The sequence below is a fragment of the Zychaea mexicana genome (genome assembly GCF_025766255.1).
Source record: "Zychaea mexicana strain RSA 1403 chromosome Unknown BDB00scaffold_68, whole genome shotgun sequence".
Classification (NCBI taxonomy): Eukaryota; Fungi; Mucoromycota; class Mucoromycetes; order Mucorales; family Lichtheimiaceae; genus Zychaea; species Zychaea mexicana.
In genome coordinates, this window is record NW_026516731.1 from 83620 (window position 1) to 104358 (window position 20739).

The following is a 20739-nucleotide window of genomic DNA, read 5'->3' on the forward strand; positions in this document are numbered from 1 at the left end:
CGGAAAACGGTGGATTGGGATTGGGGGGGGGAGGGGGTAAACTATCCCTTACTTATTTAGCATCACACATATAACCCACCCCCCCGCCTCCCAGATAAACAACGACCCCTTCCGTTCTTTTTCATTCCCTGGAACAACCACCAAACGAAGCGAGCGTATCGTCTGCATGAAAACACCCAATCCTTTTGGCTTCTTCCTCTTCTTCTTCTTTCCGGCACCGCACACCGAAACCCCGACGACAAACCCCCATTCCTTGGCTTAATAAGTAGGAAACTACCACCCACCCACCCACCCCACCCCCTCTGACAGCTTTATTTCCGCGCTGTACAATGCGTCATGCCCAGTCCATTAGTCAGTCATCTAGTCATGCCAAGTGCTATGTCACTCATGCATCTTGCATATTTTGAAAAGCACACAAGGACTCATCCCTCTTGCTGTCTACAAACAGGGCTGCATCCATCCCGCGGTTCAACGAAAAACCTATATCTTTCTCTCTCTCGTGCTGATTAGACACCCATTGTCATGTTGGTATAATAGAAAGTGGGTTTGTGGATCGAAAATGACGGTTTGTTCAAAAGCAGTATATTAACGCGCTGCTTGCTGATCATAATAATAGAAGACCAGGAAAAACCAACCATCATGGCGCATTTTTACTAAACCCCCTTCTCTACCACTCAGCACCACCAATGTGTGTGTACTACTACATGCTATCATCCACCCAAGAAAGGATAAAATTTGATCTTTCGATTGGGTAAAATGCATGACAAGGACGACCCAAAAGCACAGTGTCTGACAAATCAGGTCTGATCATTCGGTAAACCCCGTGGTAAACTCTAAAAGAAATGCTATTTCGTACTGCTACCAGCAGGAAACAACAGCAGCTCCAACAAGACGAATTATCCAGCAATGAAGCACGCCATATTTATATTGTGCCACATGATCCACGTTATACTGCTGTGCACATACTGTACACCACGTGGTGTGTTCTCATCATCTTCTTCTTCTTTTATTAATCTCGTACAGTAATTGCACACAACAGACAATAATAATTGGAGTTACTGGTGACTATGTAGTAGTAAATAGTGGTAGTGTTATGTAGTACGAAATAATATATTACATATGCTACCACTATTACTACCTCTCATAAACATGACATTATAAACCCGCATTGAGTTTATTCTCTTGTTTTAGACATACCCAAATATGCTTGCCATCATGTTGTGCGCGAAAAAAAAAACAATTGTCCCTCTCCTATTAATAGTTTGCACGGAATGACTGAACGTTAAACTGTCCAAAGCAGCAGCAACTTTAGTAAGTCGTGATCAACAGCAGCACCTTATTGTTCTTTGTTGTCGTCTACTATTAAAAGTAATATCGACTTAGCCTCGTTTCTGCTTACTCCATTTTGCTCGGAAACTCACATCTTGTACGTTTCTGTATTGATATGTAGATGTCATACCTCTAAAAGTTTTCTATGGTAAAATACTGTCTGTGTTTTCTTTTAGAAACTAACTTTTTGCTACATGCAATACTATGAACGACTCCATAAGGCTGCTAGCTCCTCGCTTTATGACTTAGGATAGGTGATTCAACATCACAATAAAAATTCGTTACTACAGAAGAGTTTAAGACATCTGAAGCATCTTAATTGCACCGATCGCATTTATCAGGTAGACTCCGTGGCAAAGACGTCTATTACCGTGTAGTAATGTGAGTATATTACACTCTCTGATATAACGCGTAACGCACTACTCTAGAGTACGTAAAGTAATCCGTTTACCTTCCCCAACTCTTTTCTGCATTTGCTGTAGCTGACACGAAGAAAGGTCGCATCTCCCCCATGTATCTTTATGGGTTGAAAACCGGGTGTATATGTATTGAATAGCACAGGGGAGCCTTTTGGTATCACATATCATCGGCATTCGACTGTGAGAATTCCTATGCATCGTCAAATATCATTGTTAAAGAATGGCGTAGTATTTACATCCTGTTTTCTAAATCGTGACATACAGCTTGCATAAAAGCGAAATCTTTCTTTAAGGCGGTCTATCTTATCGCATGCATTCTTTTTGCACCCAGATCAAAAACGGATGATGGTTTCTCTTTCTTCTAAACTAACAATCGCTTCTGATTGAATATGAACGAATCGACTTCGTCTCGTAGTCGTTTTCTTTCATTCTGGTGATGTGATAGAACGACGTGGACGTGTGTAGCATAATGCACATGCAGTGTTAGTGAGCCATTGTTTAATAATAAGCTTCGGCGGTCAAAAGTGCATGAAAGAATAATAAGTATTAGCTCTTACCCTACAGTACAAGTTTGATATCATGGTCGAGCTCGTTTTGTTCCTTGACTTGTAAACTTTCTTCATGAAACACGGCGCGCTGTCCTTCATACTACTGTATGTATCATTGATTAAATCGTCGAAATGTCGGGTTCTGCTTCGTCTCAATAAATTGATCGTCATTTTCTCGTTGTATTTTCCAATGCCAAACACTCTATTGAGGGCTGGGAAGAATTCCATATGTCTTCAACTGGCGCGCTCCATTTTATCCCAGTGTCGACAGTCTCGATCCTGACGTTACATATTGACACATCGGTCGACAAAGCTGATTTTCCAAAATGACTTTGTAGTACCACATTCATACTTGGCAACGCTCACTCGTTGTGTTTTTTAGTCAATAGATTCATAACTTTATGAGTCTCCGTGATCTCAGTTCGGTATGTGTCGATCGTCAAAGACAATGTGAACAAACATACCATATTGTTTTTCCTTTGCGGCGTTCGTGTAAAATATAATGCTCTCAAGCTTATGAGTCGCACGACCTCTTTTCCATCGCTTATAAGCATCAGAGTACACTATGGCTCTAAAAGAGTATATGTACTGTTATCTATTACAATTGCATATACTTTGAAATCGAAGCTGTTTTTGTACCTTTGGACAAGAGTATGATACTTTGACAGGAAGAGTCGAAACGGACGATCAAATGTCGCAATGTTATTTAATTTTGAGCACTTTGTATGCAAGGTGACGGTTAACTATAATGCATGGTTAACGCCCACATTGATGCGGATAATAAGTCCTAATAGTTTCGCCACAAATATTAGTATCATAAGATACTTTAAAGTCCATCATTATATGTCACACACGTCAATCGTTAAAAGTGCACGTATAGGTAACACATATTTTGTATGCCATTCATGAAGCTACAGTATGTATACTGTAGATCAGGAAGCTCCCTTTAAGTTGAAAATAGTGATTTATATTTTTGTCAACGCGAGTAAAATTGTAAGCCATGGAATATGTTGAAATCTCATCTGCTGTAGGTATATAAAGCCCCTCCTGGTGAAGAAGTTATATTTGTATGCTTCGTGGGAGCTCGAAAACAAGCGTAATAAACGGCACCACATGGAGACAACAAAACTAAAATGCTTGCTTCCACCGGTCAAATCATCTCCGGCATTGCATACTGATATTGAATTCTGCATAAATGGCCCTAACGTGATGATAAACATGTGATCATATTGGCTCTCAGAAAATATTTTACTTGTTTTATAGTAAAGTGCTACAACAAAACATATGGTCTACCATCGTAGAAAAGAGAAAACCTGATAAAACACCTTTTAAAGCTCTTCAAAGAGTACTGTACCTGAACGAACTCGAATTCAGATGATCTTCCAGTACTATTCATGGTAAAAGTAAGACTTGAAAATACCTGACTTCTTGTATTTCCATGTTCACTGTCCTATAGTGATATTTTTTGTTTATATTGTCAATAGTGTGAGACTCAACACATTTGGGAAGGAGGGTTTACAAACTGTGCATACTTTTACTAGTTGAAGCTTCAGTGTATCACGACGTCCATCCAGCTTACCACACCCACGACCTTTTCCTGTTTTCCCTCACAGGGTTTTTACTCCGTTATACTCCCCCCCCATCTGTCTCGAGCAAAATGTCCCCCAGACGCAGTGTTCATAAGAGACGTAAAATAAAACCAAACTTTTAAACGTACCACGACGTCTAGTATAATAGGCAATTACCAGGCAGGGAATTTGTCTATCAGTCCACCCAAACAGAAGTTTCGTCAAAATCTCACACAGCATATATAAAGGCTAACATAATATAACCTCATAATTGACCCTCACTGTATTTCATATTATCATGTTTCTCTTACTTCTTTTTTATTTTCTTTCTCTCATTTCTTTATTATCTCAACAGCCCACATTATTTACAGTTATCCTTAGCCGAACGTGAAGCCCTACTAAATGTGGGTACATCATTTTTACAAGTGGTCAGATTCACCTTGTTTAGTCCGATCAATCGATACAGGCCATTAGTTTGTAATCTATTTGTACGTCCGGTAAACGCGAACTATCTTTTGATTTGTGTTATATCATCTATTTTTTTTCTATACATACCACTGATTACGAAACACAAATAGAAAGGACTTGCAATTTTTGTATGCATCAGTCCATCAAGTGTCATTATACTTCTTATAAATGCGCCAAATTTCTTTACTTCGACAGCAAGTAAGTCAAATATGTGACCATAACTTGAAGCCGATGCTGCATAGCCTGGTAAGAGCTCTGGTCATGGATTCTGCAAAAACGCATTTACCATAAAGATATCTCGTTTCACGAGTAAAAGATGAGTGTACAGAACCTGGTAGCTCAGTTCTATGGAATTGCATTATACCATTCTTTGCGAATGAGCATAGAGACTTGTAAAAAGATATGAAGGAACGAATGTATGTATGATATCCTCATTTTATAAAAGAACCGTCATGATTACACTCGTAAGGTTGCAGCATCTCGAAGAAGCTTCGTCGCTATGATAGGAGCTTGCTTGGGTCTTTTTCAACCAACACTTTCTGTCTCATACTTTAACAGGCCCTTCGCAGGTTACCACTCCTTTTCCGCTCGTTCTTAGATAAGATTTAAGAGTGTTAGCAAGCACCTTCCACATCAGCTGATTTTATATAGCTCACATTGGTGATCACCTGACACCATTTCAAACTGACAGATGACGATAATATCATTGAATTTTTTTGCTCGTGCTGGAAGTCTTTGGTGGATCCACCAAATCTTCAGAACTTTTTTTCATTCATATCAAAGCAAAAAAGCTGAACGTGCCGTGACGACCTACAGATACCGACAATCAACATAACAGTGTATATTAGTGTGCGTTCAATTAAACTTTTAACAACGCTTATTCTCGACCGAGTCAATGCCTTGTACTTTTATTTATTCAATACCCTTCTTACGAAGATTTACCGATAAATTTGTATGCTGTTTTGCTGTTCTCAGTCAACTATAGGTTGTGCGATAAATTTCCCAACACGGATAAAGTATGTAGTATAGCTTTTGTACCTTGGATTCCTCAGATATTGCTACTCAAGATCTAGACTAATTCATTGTTCATAGAAGTATCTTCTTTGGAACTATCATCATTGGCTGAATTACCGTATGACTAGTATTCAGTCTTATATTGTGGCCTCTTCAATTAGTCTTATTCGACAATTTCATATCATCAACATAAACGATGTCTACAATTTCGCGTGATTGCTGCTTGTGGGAGGATAGATTAAATCCCTTGAGGTACTGGCAGTGGAAGGTGTGATGTTTTTGCTTCCTCTAGCAGCATGAGATATTGCGTTAGTAAATACAAGCTTTGCATTTGTTCATAACTTACCCTATTCATGCTTCGATGCTCTATTAGCTGCAGGTTATCAAAAGTATTTGGCTGCAATTCTTTATACATGCAGTAATCAAAGAGCCGGAGCAAAACCACTCAAGTCATATTATTGAGCAGATTGTTATCCGTTTGCATAAAACCAGAGTGTATATAGTGTCGATGATGAACAATGACTAAGTAGAGGAGCTGTATCATAAAATGGTAGAAGCGTGGGTGATACGTTTATACATCCAATGTGCGGTGCTATATTCAACTTCCTTCTCCCAAGGTTGTACGCTCATTCACAGGGTACATATGTATTTCCATCAACCAAACCGAAACCTATCACATGTCCTTTAAGTGCTTATAAAAGCATATACTGTAGTGCAAATGAGCAATTTTGAAACTCTCATGCAGAGCTCTTGCCTGATTACACGGCATAAGTTTACCGAACATAGTCACGTTTTTTATTTTCCTTGCTACCGAAGTTTAAAAAAACCTAGTACATTCATTGATGAAGAAGAAAACTTCTGTCAAGAGTTTAAGCGAATGGTCGATACACTGTTGGATGCAAAAATCGAAAATTCAGCTGTTCGTGGCATATCGATCAATGGTATGTCTAAAATGTTTATAAAACTCAAAAGCTAATAGGTAAAGAAGAGGTTGGGTTTCATGTACATGGCGTACTGATTAATTAAGCTAGAAAGTATGAGTCTGACCACCCGCAAACTGATACACATAGTTGAGCTTCAAATATGAAGTACAGTGAGAGTCAATACAATGACCTAACTAATCGTTCCTGAGCAAGATAGATCCTTAACTGTGTGTGTATGACAATACAAACTTGATACTCGGCGATGTCTAGCTGTACGGTCTCCTTGCATAGAGCGAGCGGTGATCTGCTGTTAAAAGCGTTTTGTTCATTTGCTGGAACTGTCTGTCGGAGCAACAACCAGAGCATGAAAGCGGAGGTGCTTTTAGGGTCTGCATGCCACAGAGCATAGTATTTAGAGTACCGCGAATTTGTGATACCATCACCACATAAACCTTCTCTTATTTGCTTTTTCTTTTTTGCACCCTTTCCTCTCTTTCATTTTTTTCTCTGTTCTCTTTATACTTTATTGCACCTCAGTACTAGAAGCTGCTGGTCACTTATATTGAGAACCAAGGCAGACAAAGAAAAACCCGAGCCCGATGATGACTGTACCTGCGTTTGGAAAGCCAGACTCAACAGCGGCCGAAGATAATAATAAGCAGGAGCACGGACAAGGTGGTCGGGATCGTTCAGGCACCATCACCGCCCTACCTAGACTAGTTCAGTCGCAGAGCTCAATATCGTCCGGATTCTCACTCGATGATACCCAAAGCCATACCTCCTCTGTGGATACCAGTACAACCGAGAAGGACGAGGATACCCAAAAAAACAAGCCGCCGACACGGGTCCGACGACAGCGCGGGTTGACTGTAACACAAACCTCACGTCCATCAGGCCCTGGTCAGCCAGACGAAGAAGACGATGAAGACGATTATAGCACAGCTGACGACGAGGACGACGAATATGATGGAGATAAGGTCAACAACGATAAAGATAAGGAGGCGTCGCTGCAGCAACAACAGCAACAGCAGCAGAATCATGTGCATGATGATAACGAGGAGCTCTCAAAACAAATCCAAGATCTAATGGTGCAGGATCGCCAGTCGTTTGAGGATGATTTTGTGCATGACAATGGTAACGACGATGCTGATATTGACGATGGTCGGTCCAGCCCAAAAAGTCTTCATTCGACTGCATCATCCTCTTACAGTGTTGTTTCCAGTGCATCCAATTATGACTTGTTACTGGCCCGGCTTGGCACTCCACAACAAGGCAGCGAGATAGCAACAGGCCAGTCTTCTTCTTCATCGTCATCGTTCGACCAAGTTGCTGCGCCTGATTCAATGTCCCAAGTGTCCTTGGAACAGCATGAGGCCTCAAGAATTGGAGAGGAGGAAATTGATTGGGGTATGTAGAGAGCGGGTTGAATGGCACCAACGCTGGAGAGATTCTCATCTTTCTTTTATTTTAGAGTTTTGGTCAAAAGTCGTTTCGGATTTCAAAGCTGTCAAGGCGTCGACCTTGCGGCATCACCTGCAGCGAGGCGGCGTTCCCCCTTCACTGCGCGGTACGGTCTGGCCACTGCTGGCCAAATCCAAGGATAGTCGGTTGGAAGACCAGTATATGCGGTTGTTGAAGAGCGAATCCGTATATGAAAAAGCAATTATCCGGGATTTGGCGCGGACATTTGCAGACAACGAATATTTCCAATCCAAGGATGGACAAGAAGCGTTGTTCAACGTTGCTAAGGCATATTCACTATACGATACGGACGTTGGCTACTGTCAAGGTGTCTTATTTATTGCTGCGCCTTTGTTGTTGAATGTAAGTTCGAAGGAAGCGAAGAATGGGAAACTAGATGGTGTTTGGTTACACGGAAAAGACTGAATCTTTCTTTGTGGATGTTGTTTTACTTCAGATGCCTGAGGAAGAAGCATTCTGTGTGCTAGTGCAGATAATGACGCGATATGAGTTGCGTGGCCAGTTCAAACCTCAACCCGATCTTCTATCCCAACGCTTGTATCAGCTTACATATTTGGCCAACGACCATCTGCCACATGTTCATCGGCATTTCGAGTTACAGGGGATCCAAACCAACATGTATGCCATGCCATGGTTTATCTCGCTATTTGCCTTTAAGTTTCCGCTGGACGTCGTATTCCGCATATATGATAACTTTCTATCTGATGGTGTTGAGGTCCTATTTCGTGTGGCTCTTGCTCTGTTGGAGAAGAACCAATCCAATATCTTGGTCCTGGAGTACGACAAACTTTTACAATTCCTGAAACACGATCTATTGCGGATATATACGGTGGGTGTAATTAACTGTGAATTATGAAACTTTATTCATAACACCTTATCCCCCACTCTTCCTTGTTATTTTTATGTTATTCTTTTTGTATGATCCAACTCGTTGTGGTTTATGGCACATGTAGGATAACACAAGCAGTCTCATCTACGACGCATATCGTATCACCATCCCAGCTAAACGACTTGACAAACTGGCCAAACAATTCCAAGCCGACGTGGCACGCAGCAATTCGGAAGCAGAGGCTATTGATAAGTTAAAAAGACAGAACAAGGCTCTACACGAAACCGTTCGGCAGCTGCAAGGCAATCTTAACGACATCAATCGAGAGCATGGAGTGGTAGCCAAGGAGCTGATAGAGTCAAAAATGGAAATCGCCCGGATTCATGACGAGAACGATGCGCTCAGACAGCAATCGTTTGATCTGAAGCGAGCACTCGAGACGTTACCACAAGAGGTAGAAAGTAGAGTAAAGGAGGAGATGCAAATTCTGGCAGGAAAAAATGCAGCCCTGGTGAAACGCAACACGACACTGGAAGACCAGCTGGCATACATGGAGAATATGGTACTAGAGATAAAAGCGAAATTCGCCGATAGCGAAGATGAGCGTGCTAACCTGCAGCAGCGACTGGGGGATTTGAAACGGCTCATGGACTAGTTTCAATAATAAAAGCCTATACCTTTGTAAATTATTGTATAATTACAAGCGTTAAAGATAAGAATGGGAATGCTAAGTGGATATACAAAGTTGGTTGCTACGATATGATTAGACATGTATCCGTCCAAACCCCTTCACCTCTCACTAATTGCACATAGTATAATATATCATTACATACTTACATTACACTCTTACATGTTTAATTTACATGGATGTGTATCAATCCTCCCAGAGGTCAGGTTTTGTTTACACGGCAGTGTCACCATGGTTTGTGTATAAGTGGTTATCATATGTAACACAACAAAACATGTAGATACCATTTCAACAAGGTTGTAGCAGGTGTATGTGTGCTCCTCGATTTGGGTCTACAGATCCATCAAACGATAATTTTCGGAGAAAAGTACATAACCGCAGCAACTTTTATTATAAGAACAAGCTATAGCAGCTTTATATAATATGCAAATTCCACATGGATCGTCCACATACGATGCTTAAAATACCAGATACATAGATTAATTTTAAGGCGTCATGTCATCAAAGTCAGACCTTGGAAAGCATCGACAGGTATCCACCTTGTCTAGCCTAACAACAGGTGACTAGAAGTTTATTCAAAACTTTACCAAGTATAAGAAGTGAAAGTACACGCTACTACTGTGAATACCATTGCAATGTAGGCTAGTTTATTCTTATTTACCCCCTCTTTACAGTCCTTGATTGCAAATCCAGTTTAAATGGCCAAAGTCGTCTTTTTTTGAACTGGGGGTAGGACGTGATGAAGTTGCATATTTTTAGATTACATTGTCTCAAAAACCCCTTGCTTGGCACCCCTGATACTACAGAGGACTTACATAATGAAACAGTGTGTTATTGTCTCTAATCATTCAGAAGCAAATAGTCATTGGGTCGGAAAAAGAGTACTTTAAACATGTGCATACCATGGAGCACAAAAACGACATAAAGTAGATAAGCTTCCTTTTGAAAATAAAGATTTCGAAAATAACGGCGCTCAGCCCGAAAGAATGTTGTCCGATTATATGAAGTTGGACAAAAAACAGCAAGTGGTCTTGGCTGTCCCTAGGATGTGGTATACACATGAGAGCTTCAATAGTTCATAGAGTACCTTACACAATCCAACCGCTTACTAGTAGAGTTGCCGACTCTATGTATCAGAACAATGCATAACAAGAAGTATGCTGAGAACTGCAAGCTAATAATTGCTACGGCGTCCTTCCGGTCTTAGTTTATTTGTTTGATCCCTAAACAAATGTTGGCTTGGGAATTGGTGCTGACTGCATCATGGTGCATCGGCGCTACAACCGAGAGTTCTTTAGCATTTTCCGATTTGGGAACGTAAGGAACAGTCGCCGAACGGCATGCTGTGTCTCCTTCGATTTGCTACAGATACTAATCTGTATGATAGTATAATAAGGAGCATATGAAATAGGCTCTCTGTTTTATATTTGCTAATACATCTTTGGTAGTAGCACTGTAATTCATGCAGTTTGTGGCTGCCACGTTGTACAAGAGTGCCAGCACCCATCGTCCATGTGATCTTTTCAATATAAAACGAGAACAACTTACTTTGATTTCAAACCATCTCCCTCCTTCTCTCTCTCGTAAATCTTTTTTACCACTTGCAAACGTTCTATGATGAGCAGCCAAAGTTTAGTCCGAGAACACCTGTACTCGTATCGATACCATATTGGCATCGCTGCTGCTGTATCCCTCATTTGTCGTCATTTTTACAACCGCGTGTTTCGTGCCCCAAAAGAATTGCAGCATATACCAGCAATTCCATTTTGGCGTCAAGCACTTTCTTTGGTTCAAAAGGAGCCTATTACATTAAAAACTAAAAGGCTGGTTTTCCCTTTGATTTCCAATGCGAACGGCATCTACGTTGTAAGTATTGTTCGTATATTGTTTTTGTACTTTTCTTTCAAATATAAAAGGGGGGGGTGTCTTTACATTGGTAAGGATGGCAGGATCATAATATGTTTCTATTATAGAATCGGCTGCCGATGGATTGGACAGTTTATGTAACCAACCCTGTCTATGCGAAAACTATCTTGTTTAAACCAGGTAAACAAGATGGGCACTTTCACACTTATTTCAAGCAGTTAATTTCTGATGCGGAACTTGTTTTATTTGCGTACGCGACCTACTTTATAGAGTTCAACGACAAAGTCCACTCTTTTTTGGATGGCTTGGGTGAAGATCATTCCATGATTATCTTTGTAGGTAAAGACAACGTCGCTACTGTGAATGGACAGCAGTGGAAAAATCAACGGAAGGTACAGATACACAGATACATCATTGCGAGTGTTTTGATAAAGAAAATCCGCATGATGCTGATACTGCAGGATTGTTGACAACACTATAGATCATGAACCCCGTGTTCCACCGGTCCATGCCTGTTGCATTATTTGGCCATTTGATGCCCAAAGTTTTCCGCATCATTGATGAAGCAGAATCCAAGGACGATCATGTCGTGATTGTGAAGCTTACTCAGCGACTCACGCTGGAGGCACTGGGCAAGGCTATATTCGGTATATGATATAAAAATGGGAGCAAACAGCAGTGTATATCTGAAAATGGAATGGTAGAAAGAGCATAGCATATACTAAGCGCCATATTTTGGTTGTACTGATCTTTGGGCGATAGGTTTCGAATTTGGCGGATTGGATCAAGACAACTCTGTCTGGGTAAAAGATTATAACCAACTCATTGAATCGCTCTTGGATCCCTTTTCTATGTTCCCCAGAGTCAGCAGAGTGCTTCGATGGATTAGTCCTTCTCGACGGGAAAAACATAATGCAGCTTACAAATTGTCTGCTTTGCTCGGTGAAATGGCTGAGCAGAGAAAATGTGCTTTGTTGGAAAACAAGGAGCAGCAGCTTCATGGCAATGTACCGGATAGCGAAAAGGATCTTCTCACCCTTATGCTTGAGGCAGAAATGGGCGGCGATGGTGCTTCTTTATCCAAGGAAGAATTACGGGTAAAATCCCTATAAACAGTACAGGATTTTGTTAATTCGTGTACTTCGAATCGCCATGCGCTGATATTAGGACACTTTATCTCTCTATTATGTAGCACAATTTGGGGATCTTTTTCGTGGCAGGTATCGTATATTACAGTGATATCAACTAATTCCAAGTCTAAAATAATTGATTTGATGTATAGCAGTTAATGTTGTGTTGACTAATCTTTTCTTCGTAGGCCATGATACTACTAGCAACTCCATTGCATTTACTATGTACAGTTTGGCAGTACATAAGGTATAGCACATTACGATGCTCCTATTGTATAGTACTACGATAAGTATTACTTCTTGTACGAGGCGTTCAGCACTTTCTGACAAAAGACCAACTAATTTAGGACATACAAACTAAAGCACGCGACGAAGTTCTCCGAATCTTAGGTGATAAGCCCGCTGATGTTTATCCTACATTAGAGGATTGCAAGCAGTTCTCTTATATAGATATGATTATCAAAGAGGTCTGTATACTTATTCGTTGTCACTATCTTACGCCTCTATAGTAAATCAGATACTAATAGAATCTCATTTGACAGGGGCTACGCATGTACCCTCCGGCAAACGACTTGCTCGCACGAAGAGTAGCAGCCGACGTTAACTTGGGAGGAGTTATGATCCCACAAGGTTCCATGATTACGGTCGATATACACGCTCTACATCACAACCCTGAGGTTTGGAAGAACCCGGACCAGTTTATTCCGGAGCGATTTGCGGATGGAGGTGAACACAGCAAGCAGGATGGAGTAGCCTGGCTTCCATTTAGTGGCGGCTCAAGACAGTGCATTGGCATCAATTTCAGTATGATGGAGCAACGCATAGCTTTGGCAATGCTTTGTAAGTTTGGAATGTGAGAGAAGGTGATATTGCTGGGATGGGAGGCTAAACAAGAAGAGCTGAAAATATGCAATGAGCGGCGCTAATGTGTAAATTAATGATTCAATCGTTGTATTGGTCTATTTAGTGCGGAAATATGATTGGGAGCTTCCCCTAGGATCGATCCATCAGAATGGCGTCGTGTTCGACCAACCTGTTAATATGGCACCCTTAAGTCTTAAGATTAAGTTTAATAAAAGATACTGAGCAAAGTGCTGGTTTCTCTTTAAAATATCAATATGTACACACAATTCGTCAATATGTAAAGGCTCAGTTTACAGGCAGCTTGTATAAAATGAAACATACTAGATTGTAATAGCACAATGGAACTTTTGTGCAAAGCATTTGCATGCTGCTTGACTGTGCGTTTCTGATCAGGGTGATGCAAATCTGATCGAGCTTAAGCATCTTGTTGCTCCATTTTGACACTTGAAAAAGTAGTACTGTGTGGCGCGCTATAGTTGTTTTATTAAATTTGTCTTGCTCAACATGGCTTTGCATGCAGATCGACTTCTGCGATCTCCCCTCCCGACTTTTACTTTCCTTAAGAGCAGCACGAGATACAAACAAGTTGTCTTTATCATCTCCTCCGTACAGTACTGATATAAAAGTCGTCATTTTATTCTTTTGCGTGCTATGGCTGAGTTGCTTTTTCGACGTGAGATGCCTACAGTAGCGTAAAAGCTCATCACTAGTGGAAGATGGGTTTCTGTATCCTGCCTAAGCCAACGTAAGCGCAGGTACAACCCCATGGGCTCTCGCTACCATCCACAGCTTCTTGTAGTGACTTGTACAGTCTAACAATAGATGTGTTGCAGTATGATGAGCGTCGACTTAATAGCTCTCTCTGGACTGTAACCAAGTATGACACGAACGTGCCATAATAATAAAATTTGTTCGATACCCTCCAGCTTTTCGCATGCTGTGACAGCATCATCGGAAAGCCAATACAACGCGAACAATCACCACGAATGTATGCTTGAGCTCGGCTGTGAAGAACGAAGCGATTTAGAATAACGAGTTTCGGGTGATGATGCATATCTGTGGAAAGCAAAGATTATTACTGTACTGTTTGAATGATTTAATACTGTCTATCAAGAAGTTTTCAAAAGATTAAATAATCTCATTCAAGGTGTAAAGAATTTGCATCGAATCGCGTAAGCGGGCGTGGCAGAATTTCAAGAACTCATTTTTCCTTTATGGACACGAGGATTTTTCGTTTGTGGGTCTAGCGTTTTCACTTATAGATGGGACAACCCTCGTACCCTGGCCAGGGTAATCTTCGTTTGCAGTTCAAACAGTATTGGGATCAATGGCGGAGTGGCAACATCCTTTAGGCAATTTACCAGCCATTGGGATTCGGAAGAACATGAGTATAGAATAGATTGGAGGGAGTGAGACAAGTGGGAAAACCCTCAAGGGAAGAAAAACCTGGTTGTAGAAGAATGTCCTAGCCAGCTGTGGAGCAGCAACTTTTTGCTGTTGGCCAGCCATTGAGTAGCAACTTTTTGCTGTTGGCCAGCCCATTGAGCAGCAACTTTTTGCTGTTGGCAAGCTGTGGAGTAGCAATTTTTTTTGCATACTCAACTCGGGTTCGCCTCCACTATGACCCAATGTTTGACCACAAATGATTCGTGTAATGCCAGAGTTATTTTCGTCACGAAGCCATAATTTAATCGCTAAAGGGAAGATAAATGTTATTCTGCTTTATAAGTCGCTTTCCGCATTCGGGAGGGCTAGTATATTTGCGTTTGAGCTACACGCAAAAAGTTGAGCTTCTGTCACTCAGAACGACACGAATGCAGCGTTGGTGCGATGTTCTCAGTGAAAAAGACTATATCTTATAAAAAGAACATAATGTGTGAGATTTTATATACTGTACTGACGTGGGTCAGCAGGAAGCAAAGGTAGTCTAGGAACGAGGAGCTCAGGAAGAGCGCAACACAGATCTTTCTTCTTTGGATAGTGACAAGTGATGCGTGTGTCAAACCTCGAACGTTCCAACAGCTTTCCCTTGAAACGAAAACTCCGTAGAGTGAAAGCGCATTGTTACGCAACGATTTGGCCAATTTACTTGGTACTCAAAGTGCACAAAGGAATGGCGGGTGAACAAGGTGATCAATGGAGCAACGAGTTACGCGCAAAAGGGTCAAAAGATGTACAGTAGGAAGTCATCGTTCATGGTGTTATTCTTCTGATCGTCCCAATGGATCTTGAAAGCTGCTAAAAAAAACGTAGAACCCGCACAAAAACAAACGAACCGATTAACTTTATCAGCAGCAATGAAAATCAATGAAGGGTGAGTCAGTTTCACTAGCGGCAGCGTATACTTACCATGAGCGGTCAGCTTATCTGCGGCAGCACATACATACTTGGATAGAGTATGAATTCGGAATGGATGGAGGGAGGTTACACGGCGTAGTTCAGAGAACTGTTGGCGGATGGCGAAAATTATAAAGCAACAGTAGACAAGCACGCTTCACAGTAAAAGATAACGATCTTTTTTTATATACTGCAGCGTTGGAGTCAAGTGTGTGTTGTATCTATTCCCGCACACAGCACATGCAATCAAAAGATACTAATCAAATGGAATAGTCTGTGGACTACGCTCTATACTCATGCTGTTTACCTTGTTGGGTGAAGAATAGAAACTGGCTGCTGGGAGGATCGTGTTCTTAATGTTTACTAATGCTGGATCAGGAACAACTGATGCCGTAGAATCTGTTAAGTTGTTTACCTTGTCAATCACTCCTGTATTGCCATTTGATTGCTCACAGAAAAGCATTTCTTCCGTGAATCTACATGCTCATTCACATTCGTGTCTTTGTTTTCGCTTGACACGGTGCCGTGCACGGACCCCCTCACAACCAAGCGGCGACAGCATCGGAGGTACAGCAGCCCATGGTGAGAGACACGTACCACTACCGCCGAAGCACGCTTGTCTACTTGACCATCAGGTACCACTCCTCCTTTCATTTCCTTTGGTGCTGTATCTTTTGTTATGCCATAGTAGGCAGCCCACAAGTTGATACGCAACCCGTTATCTGGGCCAATGAGAATTCACGGGGATTTGAAGTCCCGAACGAGAAAAATGTCTATATAAAGCGAGCAATTTCGCCTTTCTTTTTTCTCTTCTCTTCAGTTCGTTTTGGTACAGCTTTGGTCTGTAGTACAGAGGCACTGTTTGGTGCCATGACCAGGTCATTGCTTGTGCTGGGCTATTGTCATAATTCTTTTGATGATCGGCAGATTCAGTGGTCCGCCCTGAAAGAAAATTTGCAATATATACCAGTGGGAATGTGGTCATATACTCCGGCAGCCGATCGTGAACCTTCGGGTGCATGTGATGCCAACGGTATATGTTGGGATAATTGAAACGAACTTTTTTTTATTATTTACACACAAATAAGAAAATGATAAACAAAATAAAAATATATTTTTCTTTTTCGCACTTTCCGCATAAACGTTTTACCGCTTTTGCCTCGCCTTTTTTTTATGTGCACGACAAGTTCCTTTTTCTTTTTTCGCGAACAAAAAGCTAATTACTCCCCCCTCCATCCATTCACAGCTCCGTGCTAAACAAAGCGGGGAACAGTGACAGTGGCTCTGTATCGTAGCCGAAAGTAACACGATCACAATGCTTTGGCACTCTTTTTCACTTTCTGTGTTCGCCTAAATTGCCAAAGCAATTGTCAAGAAAAAAATTGTTATCGAGGATATGGTCGGTTATTTTATAAGAGGCAACGCCAGAGCATACGCCAGCAGACCTGTATAATTGTCAGATCTGTAAAAAATTGGAATGTTTTTTTTTTCAGCTGTTCGTCTCTCTCACTCTTCCTGCACGTAGCTTATCACAACACAATTTTCTTATCATTTTGGGTTTCACCTGGATCGAAAAGCTTGCACTGATCTTTCCGATGTGCCTGCTTTTAAAGCGTGATTCTTGTAACAGCTCTTTCCCTCCCCTTACACCTTCACTTCTCTCTTCCTTTACTTATTTAACTTTACTTCGTTACATATTTTCAAGGTATGCGTTACCTATATGAAAGTGATGATCGCTCACCAAAGATATCAGGGGGACCTGTTAAAGATATGATATATTTGCTCTACCAAAACATGCACGCACCCACACACACAGGGATGCTGTGTTTTCCAGGCCAAGCGATTCGTTACTTATATATGACTTTTGCGGCTCGCAGACAATAAACCCGAGTATTGATTGAAGCCTTTTCCTTCGTATCGAGAAGTCGATGGTTTTAGAAAGAACCTGTTCTAATGTGTATCTGCGTATCGCTATGATAGCATAGATTTAATGAAGTTACTGGTGGTTACAATAGATCAATCTTCAGGGTCCCCCTTTTCCAAATAAAATTCAGGTGAGCTACCTGGTTCGACTTGCTTTTCCTTTGTCGGACATATTATTTCACGAGTCCGGATTATGTTATACAGGCTTTGTTCGATTAAAAGCCTCGTGCCAAATTTCTTTTCGCGCGTCCCCTTTCACATACACGTAATATGACTGATTTGATCTCGATTTTGCCTCCCGAATCATTCAGTACATCTTCTCGTTTATCGGACAGCGGGCTGTGTCGAATGTGTGAAAGTATGTCGCCGCTGGTTATACGCGATCCCCACTTACCAGACAGCCCTGTGGACACTGGTGGGAATCTCGCCTGATGCATGGAACAAAAGGAGCGACGCGATGCTTCAATGTTTGGGACAACAAGTCGAATCAGTATACATCAAATCTCAAGCCACGTATAAAGTACTGGAACGACTTGCTTGGCGAAGATACAGCATTCGCTTCCTTGGTGAAGTAAAACGATACTCTTTTTTTTTGCGTTAAGAGGATCGCGTATTCGGTAGTACTTACTACTGCTTATGCGCAAAAGATATACTAAAGCTTTTTCTTTGTTTTCAATAAAAAAAAATAAGACATCAGCAACCATGTGCATAGCAAACAATTACAACCTATTTTCGACAGTAGCACGTTACTGCCAGGATTCATCAGATATTTCTCGCATACGCTAACTGCTCTGACGATTTCATTTCACACTTGCGATATCTCGCTGCCAATGCTACTGGACTTCTTGCCGTCATTAACGCATCTTTCAGTGATGTTTGATGGCCGCACTAACTTATCAGACGCTACTCTTGAACAAGTTGATGGCAGAAGCAGACACAAAAGGCCACCGATACACAACATTATCTTCTTAAGACTGGACGGTGTTCTCAGTTTTAAATACCGGATCCGTCCCTTATTGCAGCGTTGCTCCCACATCAAGTACTTGATATTATCGCCTTACTCACGATTCAACAACGTATCTCCAACCAACATCTATACAGCTTATGAGCTGTGCCCTCTATTACGCTACATTATGTGGGAATGCAGCGAACCAGTCATAGCAGACAGATGGATTTCACTATCAAGAAGCACGAGTGCTTATATTAAGTAACTGAAAGGAAAGCATCGAATGATGGCGAGGAAGGCAGTATGGCTTATGAACTGCTATTCAACGGCAAGGGACACGAGAGGATCATGCCGATAGTAGTAAAATCGCAGCCGATACTAGAACATTTACGTATAGTCGCCTGTGGTCTTTCTGATATTCATTGCTGGGATGTCTTGGCACGCAACCAATTCACACAGCTGACAAGTTTGGGGTTGACGGACATCACTGGTATGTCAAGCGAAGATTGGTCCCAGATTTTGCTCATGCAGCAACAAAATGAGATCTTGGAAGTTGGAAATCGCGCTGGAATAACGCAGTATCTGAACAGCATTATCGCAACCATCGGTACGCTGCAACGGCTCCGTATACTTTCCTTGCGAAATTTCCTTCACATGTTCAGCGAGAATCCTCTTTGCGATCTTACTCCGCTTCGACGTTTGCAACAGCTTGAAAAAATGCGTCTCACGAACATACCCATCGACAACCAAGGTCTAATGCAGTTGTGCGAACCATCACAGCACCCACTAGTCAGGAGATTAAGCTTGAGCCCGCACATCACCGTACAGTAATAGTGTCGACGACTTTCTCACAGAGGCAGGATGGATTGTGTGGGCACAACGACTTGAGGAAACCAAAATACTGAATCTGGAACTGACAGCCGTGAAAGGTGTTACTGGTGCTGTCCTTGAGCATTTTAAACAAGTCGAAAGCTCGGTGCTATTGCGTGTTTCACGGATCTATAGTCTCACCAATGCAGGCATCAATGCTTTTCGTATCATTGAAGGATCTAGTAAAAAGATTGAAGTCGTGGGGTGTTCAGGATTATCTCGGACAGATGATCTTCGTATGCCATACAACATATTTTTAATAATTGAGTGATATTTGCAGTCTGGCTTGTACTTTTATTTATAATGAGCTGATAAACAATATTGGCAGCATGTTTAATTAATCAGTTTTCCAGGTTGGATTGTTGTGATATCTGTATAGTCAAGCATCGATTTGAAATGTTTACATATACACTTACTAGATCCAGGATTGATGGAAAGGCAGCACGATGTGGATCTGGTCGGCAGCGAGTCTGGTGCCCTTTCAAACCTGAGCGAAAGCACAGACTAATTTTTTTTGGTTACCCTATGCTTTCCTTATATATCAGAAATGCTTGTGTACCTCTTTTCGTCACAAAAGGGATCACCTCGCACTCTATATGATATAGTCTCTGTGACAGAAGAGAGAAAAAAAAATGAAGTGAGAATATTCTTTCTTCCGTTGTTGAATAGAAAGACCATCGTCGCCTCCTCCCCTCTCCCTTTATGACCAAAAAAAAGCAGTCTGTATGCTGTATGTATGTCGGGCAGTGGATTTTTAATGCCCGGTATTTGGATTTCATTGGCCAACGTGCTGCTGCAACTATACTCGAACCGCTTTGAGAGTTATACTACGCAGAGGGGTACTGTAAATTTTTACGTACTTCACCTTCCTTTTTTGGATTTTTACGTACTTAGCCTCCAAGTTTTTATGTACTTAGCCACTCAAGTACGTAAATCGGTTCTGACGCTGTATATTTGTACTATAAAATTTTACGTACTTCCTATTTGGGAAATTTACGTACTTCTTGTCTTTTTTGTGCCTCGTTTGAGTAGATCATACAAATAGCTACCATTGATGTAGCCTATCATACTTTGACTCTGTTTAACCGTCGCAGCTACGATGGCTACTGTAAATTTTTTACGTACTTCACCTTACTTTTTATGCAAAAATTTACGTACTTGGCCACCGAAGTACATAAATGTTATAAACATTCTTCGACCTCTAGTAAGTGATCATCCTCACCCTCGTTGATGACATATTAAATCCCCATCTATCATCATCATCCGAATTATCGACCTTAATACCAATCTTTCCGTTTATTCACATCATTGAATTCTATAGTAAAGACATATATATATATACCATAGTCTTTGAACGATAAAACATCAGTCAGTTATCTTGTTTCCTCCCTATACCTTGTTCTTGTTTCTTTCCTCACTATCTGGTTTCCTACCTTCTGGCTTCCTTCTTGTCTTGTCCTGTTCTTGCCGAAAGCACCTAGCACATTCTCGTCCGGTGTTTCTGGCCTTGTGTTGTCTTGTCCCTGTTCGCACCT

General features: G+C 41.3%; 3 protein-coding genes across 3 annotated transcripts; all 3 read left to right on the top strand.

The window, feature by feature from the left end:
- The first annotated feature begins 6733 nt into the window (after positions 1–6733).
- Positions 6734–9315, top strand: BDB00DRAFT_836698 (rab-GTPase-TBC domain-containing protein). The gene is made up of 5 exons (XM_053124503.1): positions 6734–7064; positions 7103–7676; positions 7741–8093; positions 8188–8580; positions 8705–9315. Exons 1-5 carry the CDS (start codon positions 7029–7031, stop codon positions 9233–9235), a joined length of 1887 nt encoding a protein of 628 aa, XP_052976904.1. The 5' UTR covers positions 6734–7028; the 3' UTR covers positions 9236–9315.
- Positions 9316–10830: 1515 nt separating this feature from the next.
- Positions 10831–13381, top strand: BDB00DRAFT_979405 (cytochrome P450). The gene is made up of 10 exons (XM_053129962.1): positions 10831–11134; positions 11242–11314; positions 11405–11526; positions 11616–11781; positions 11897–12231; positions 12327–12354; positions 12453–12511; positions 12612–12731; positions 12807–13104; positions 13232–13381. The coding sequence occupies exons 1-10, from the start codon at positions 10883–10885 to the stop codon at positions 13348–13350; spliced, it is 1572 nt and encodes a 523-aa protein (XP_052976905.1). The 5' UTR covers positions 10831–10882; the 3' UTR covers positions 13351–13381.
- Positions 13382–18637: 5256 nt separating this feature from the next.
- On the top strand, positions 18638–19712 carry BDB00DRAFT_875104 (uncharacterized protein; the record flags this gene model as incomplete). Its single annotated transcript, XM_053127302.1, has 3 exons — positions 18638–19085; positions 19189–19440; positions 19624–19712. 3 exons carry the CDS (start codon positions 18638–18640, stop codon positions 19710–19712), a joined length of 789 nt encoding a protein of 262 aa, XP_052976906.1.
- Positions 19713–20739: the final 1027 nt, after the last annotated feature.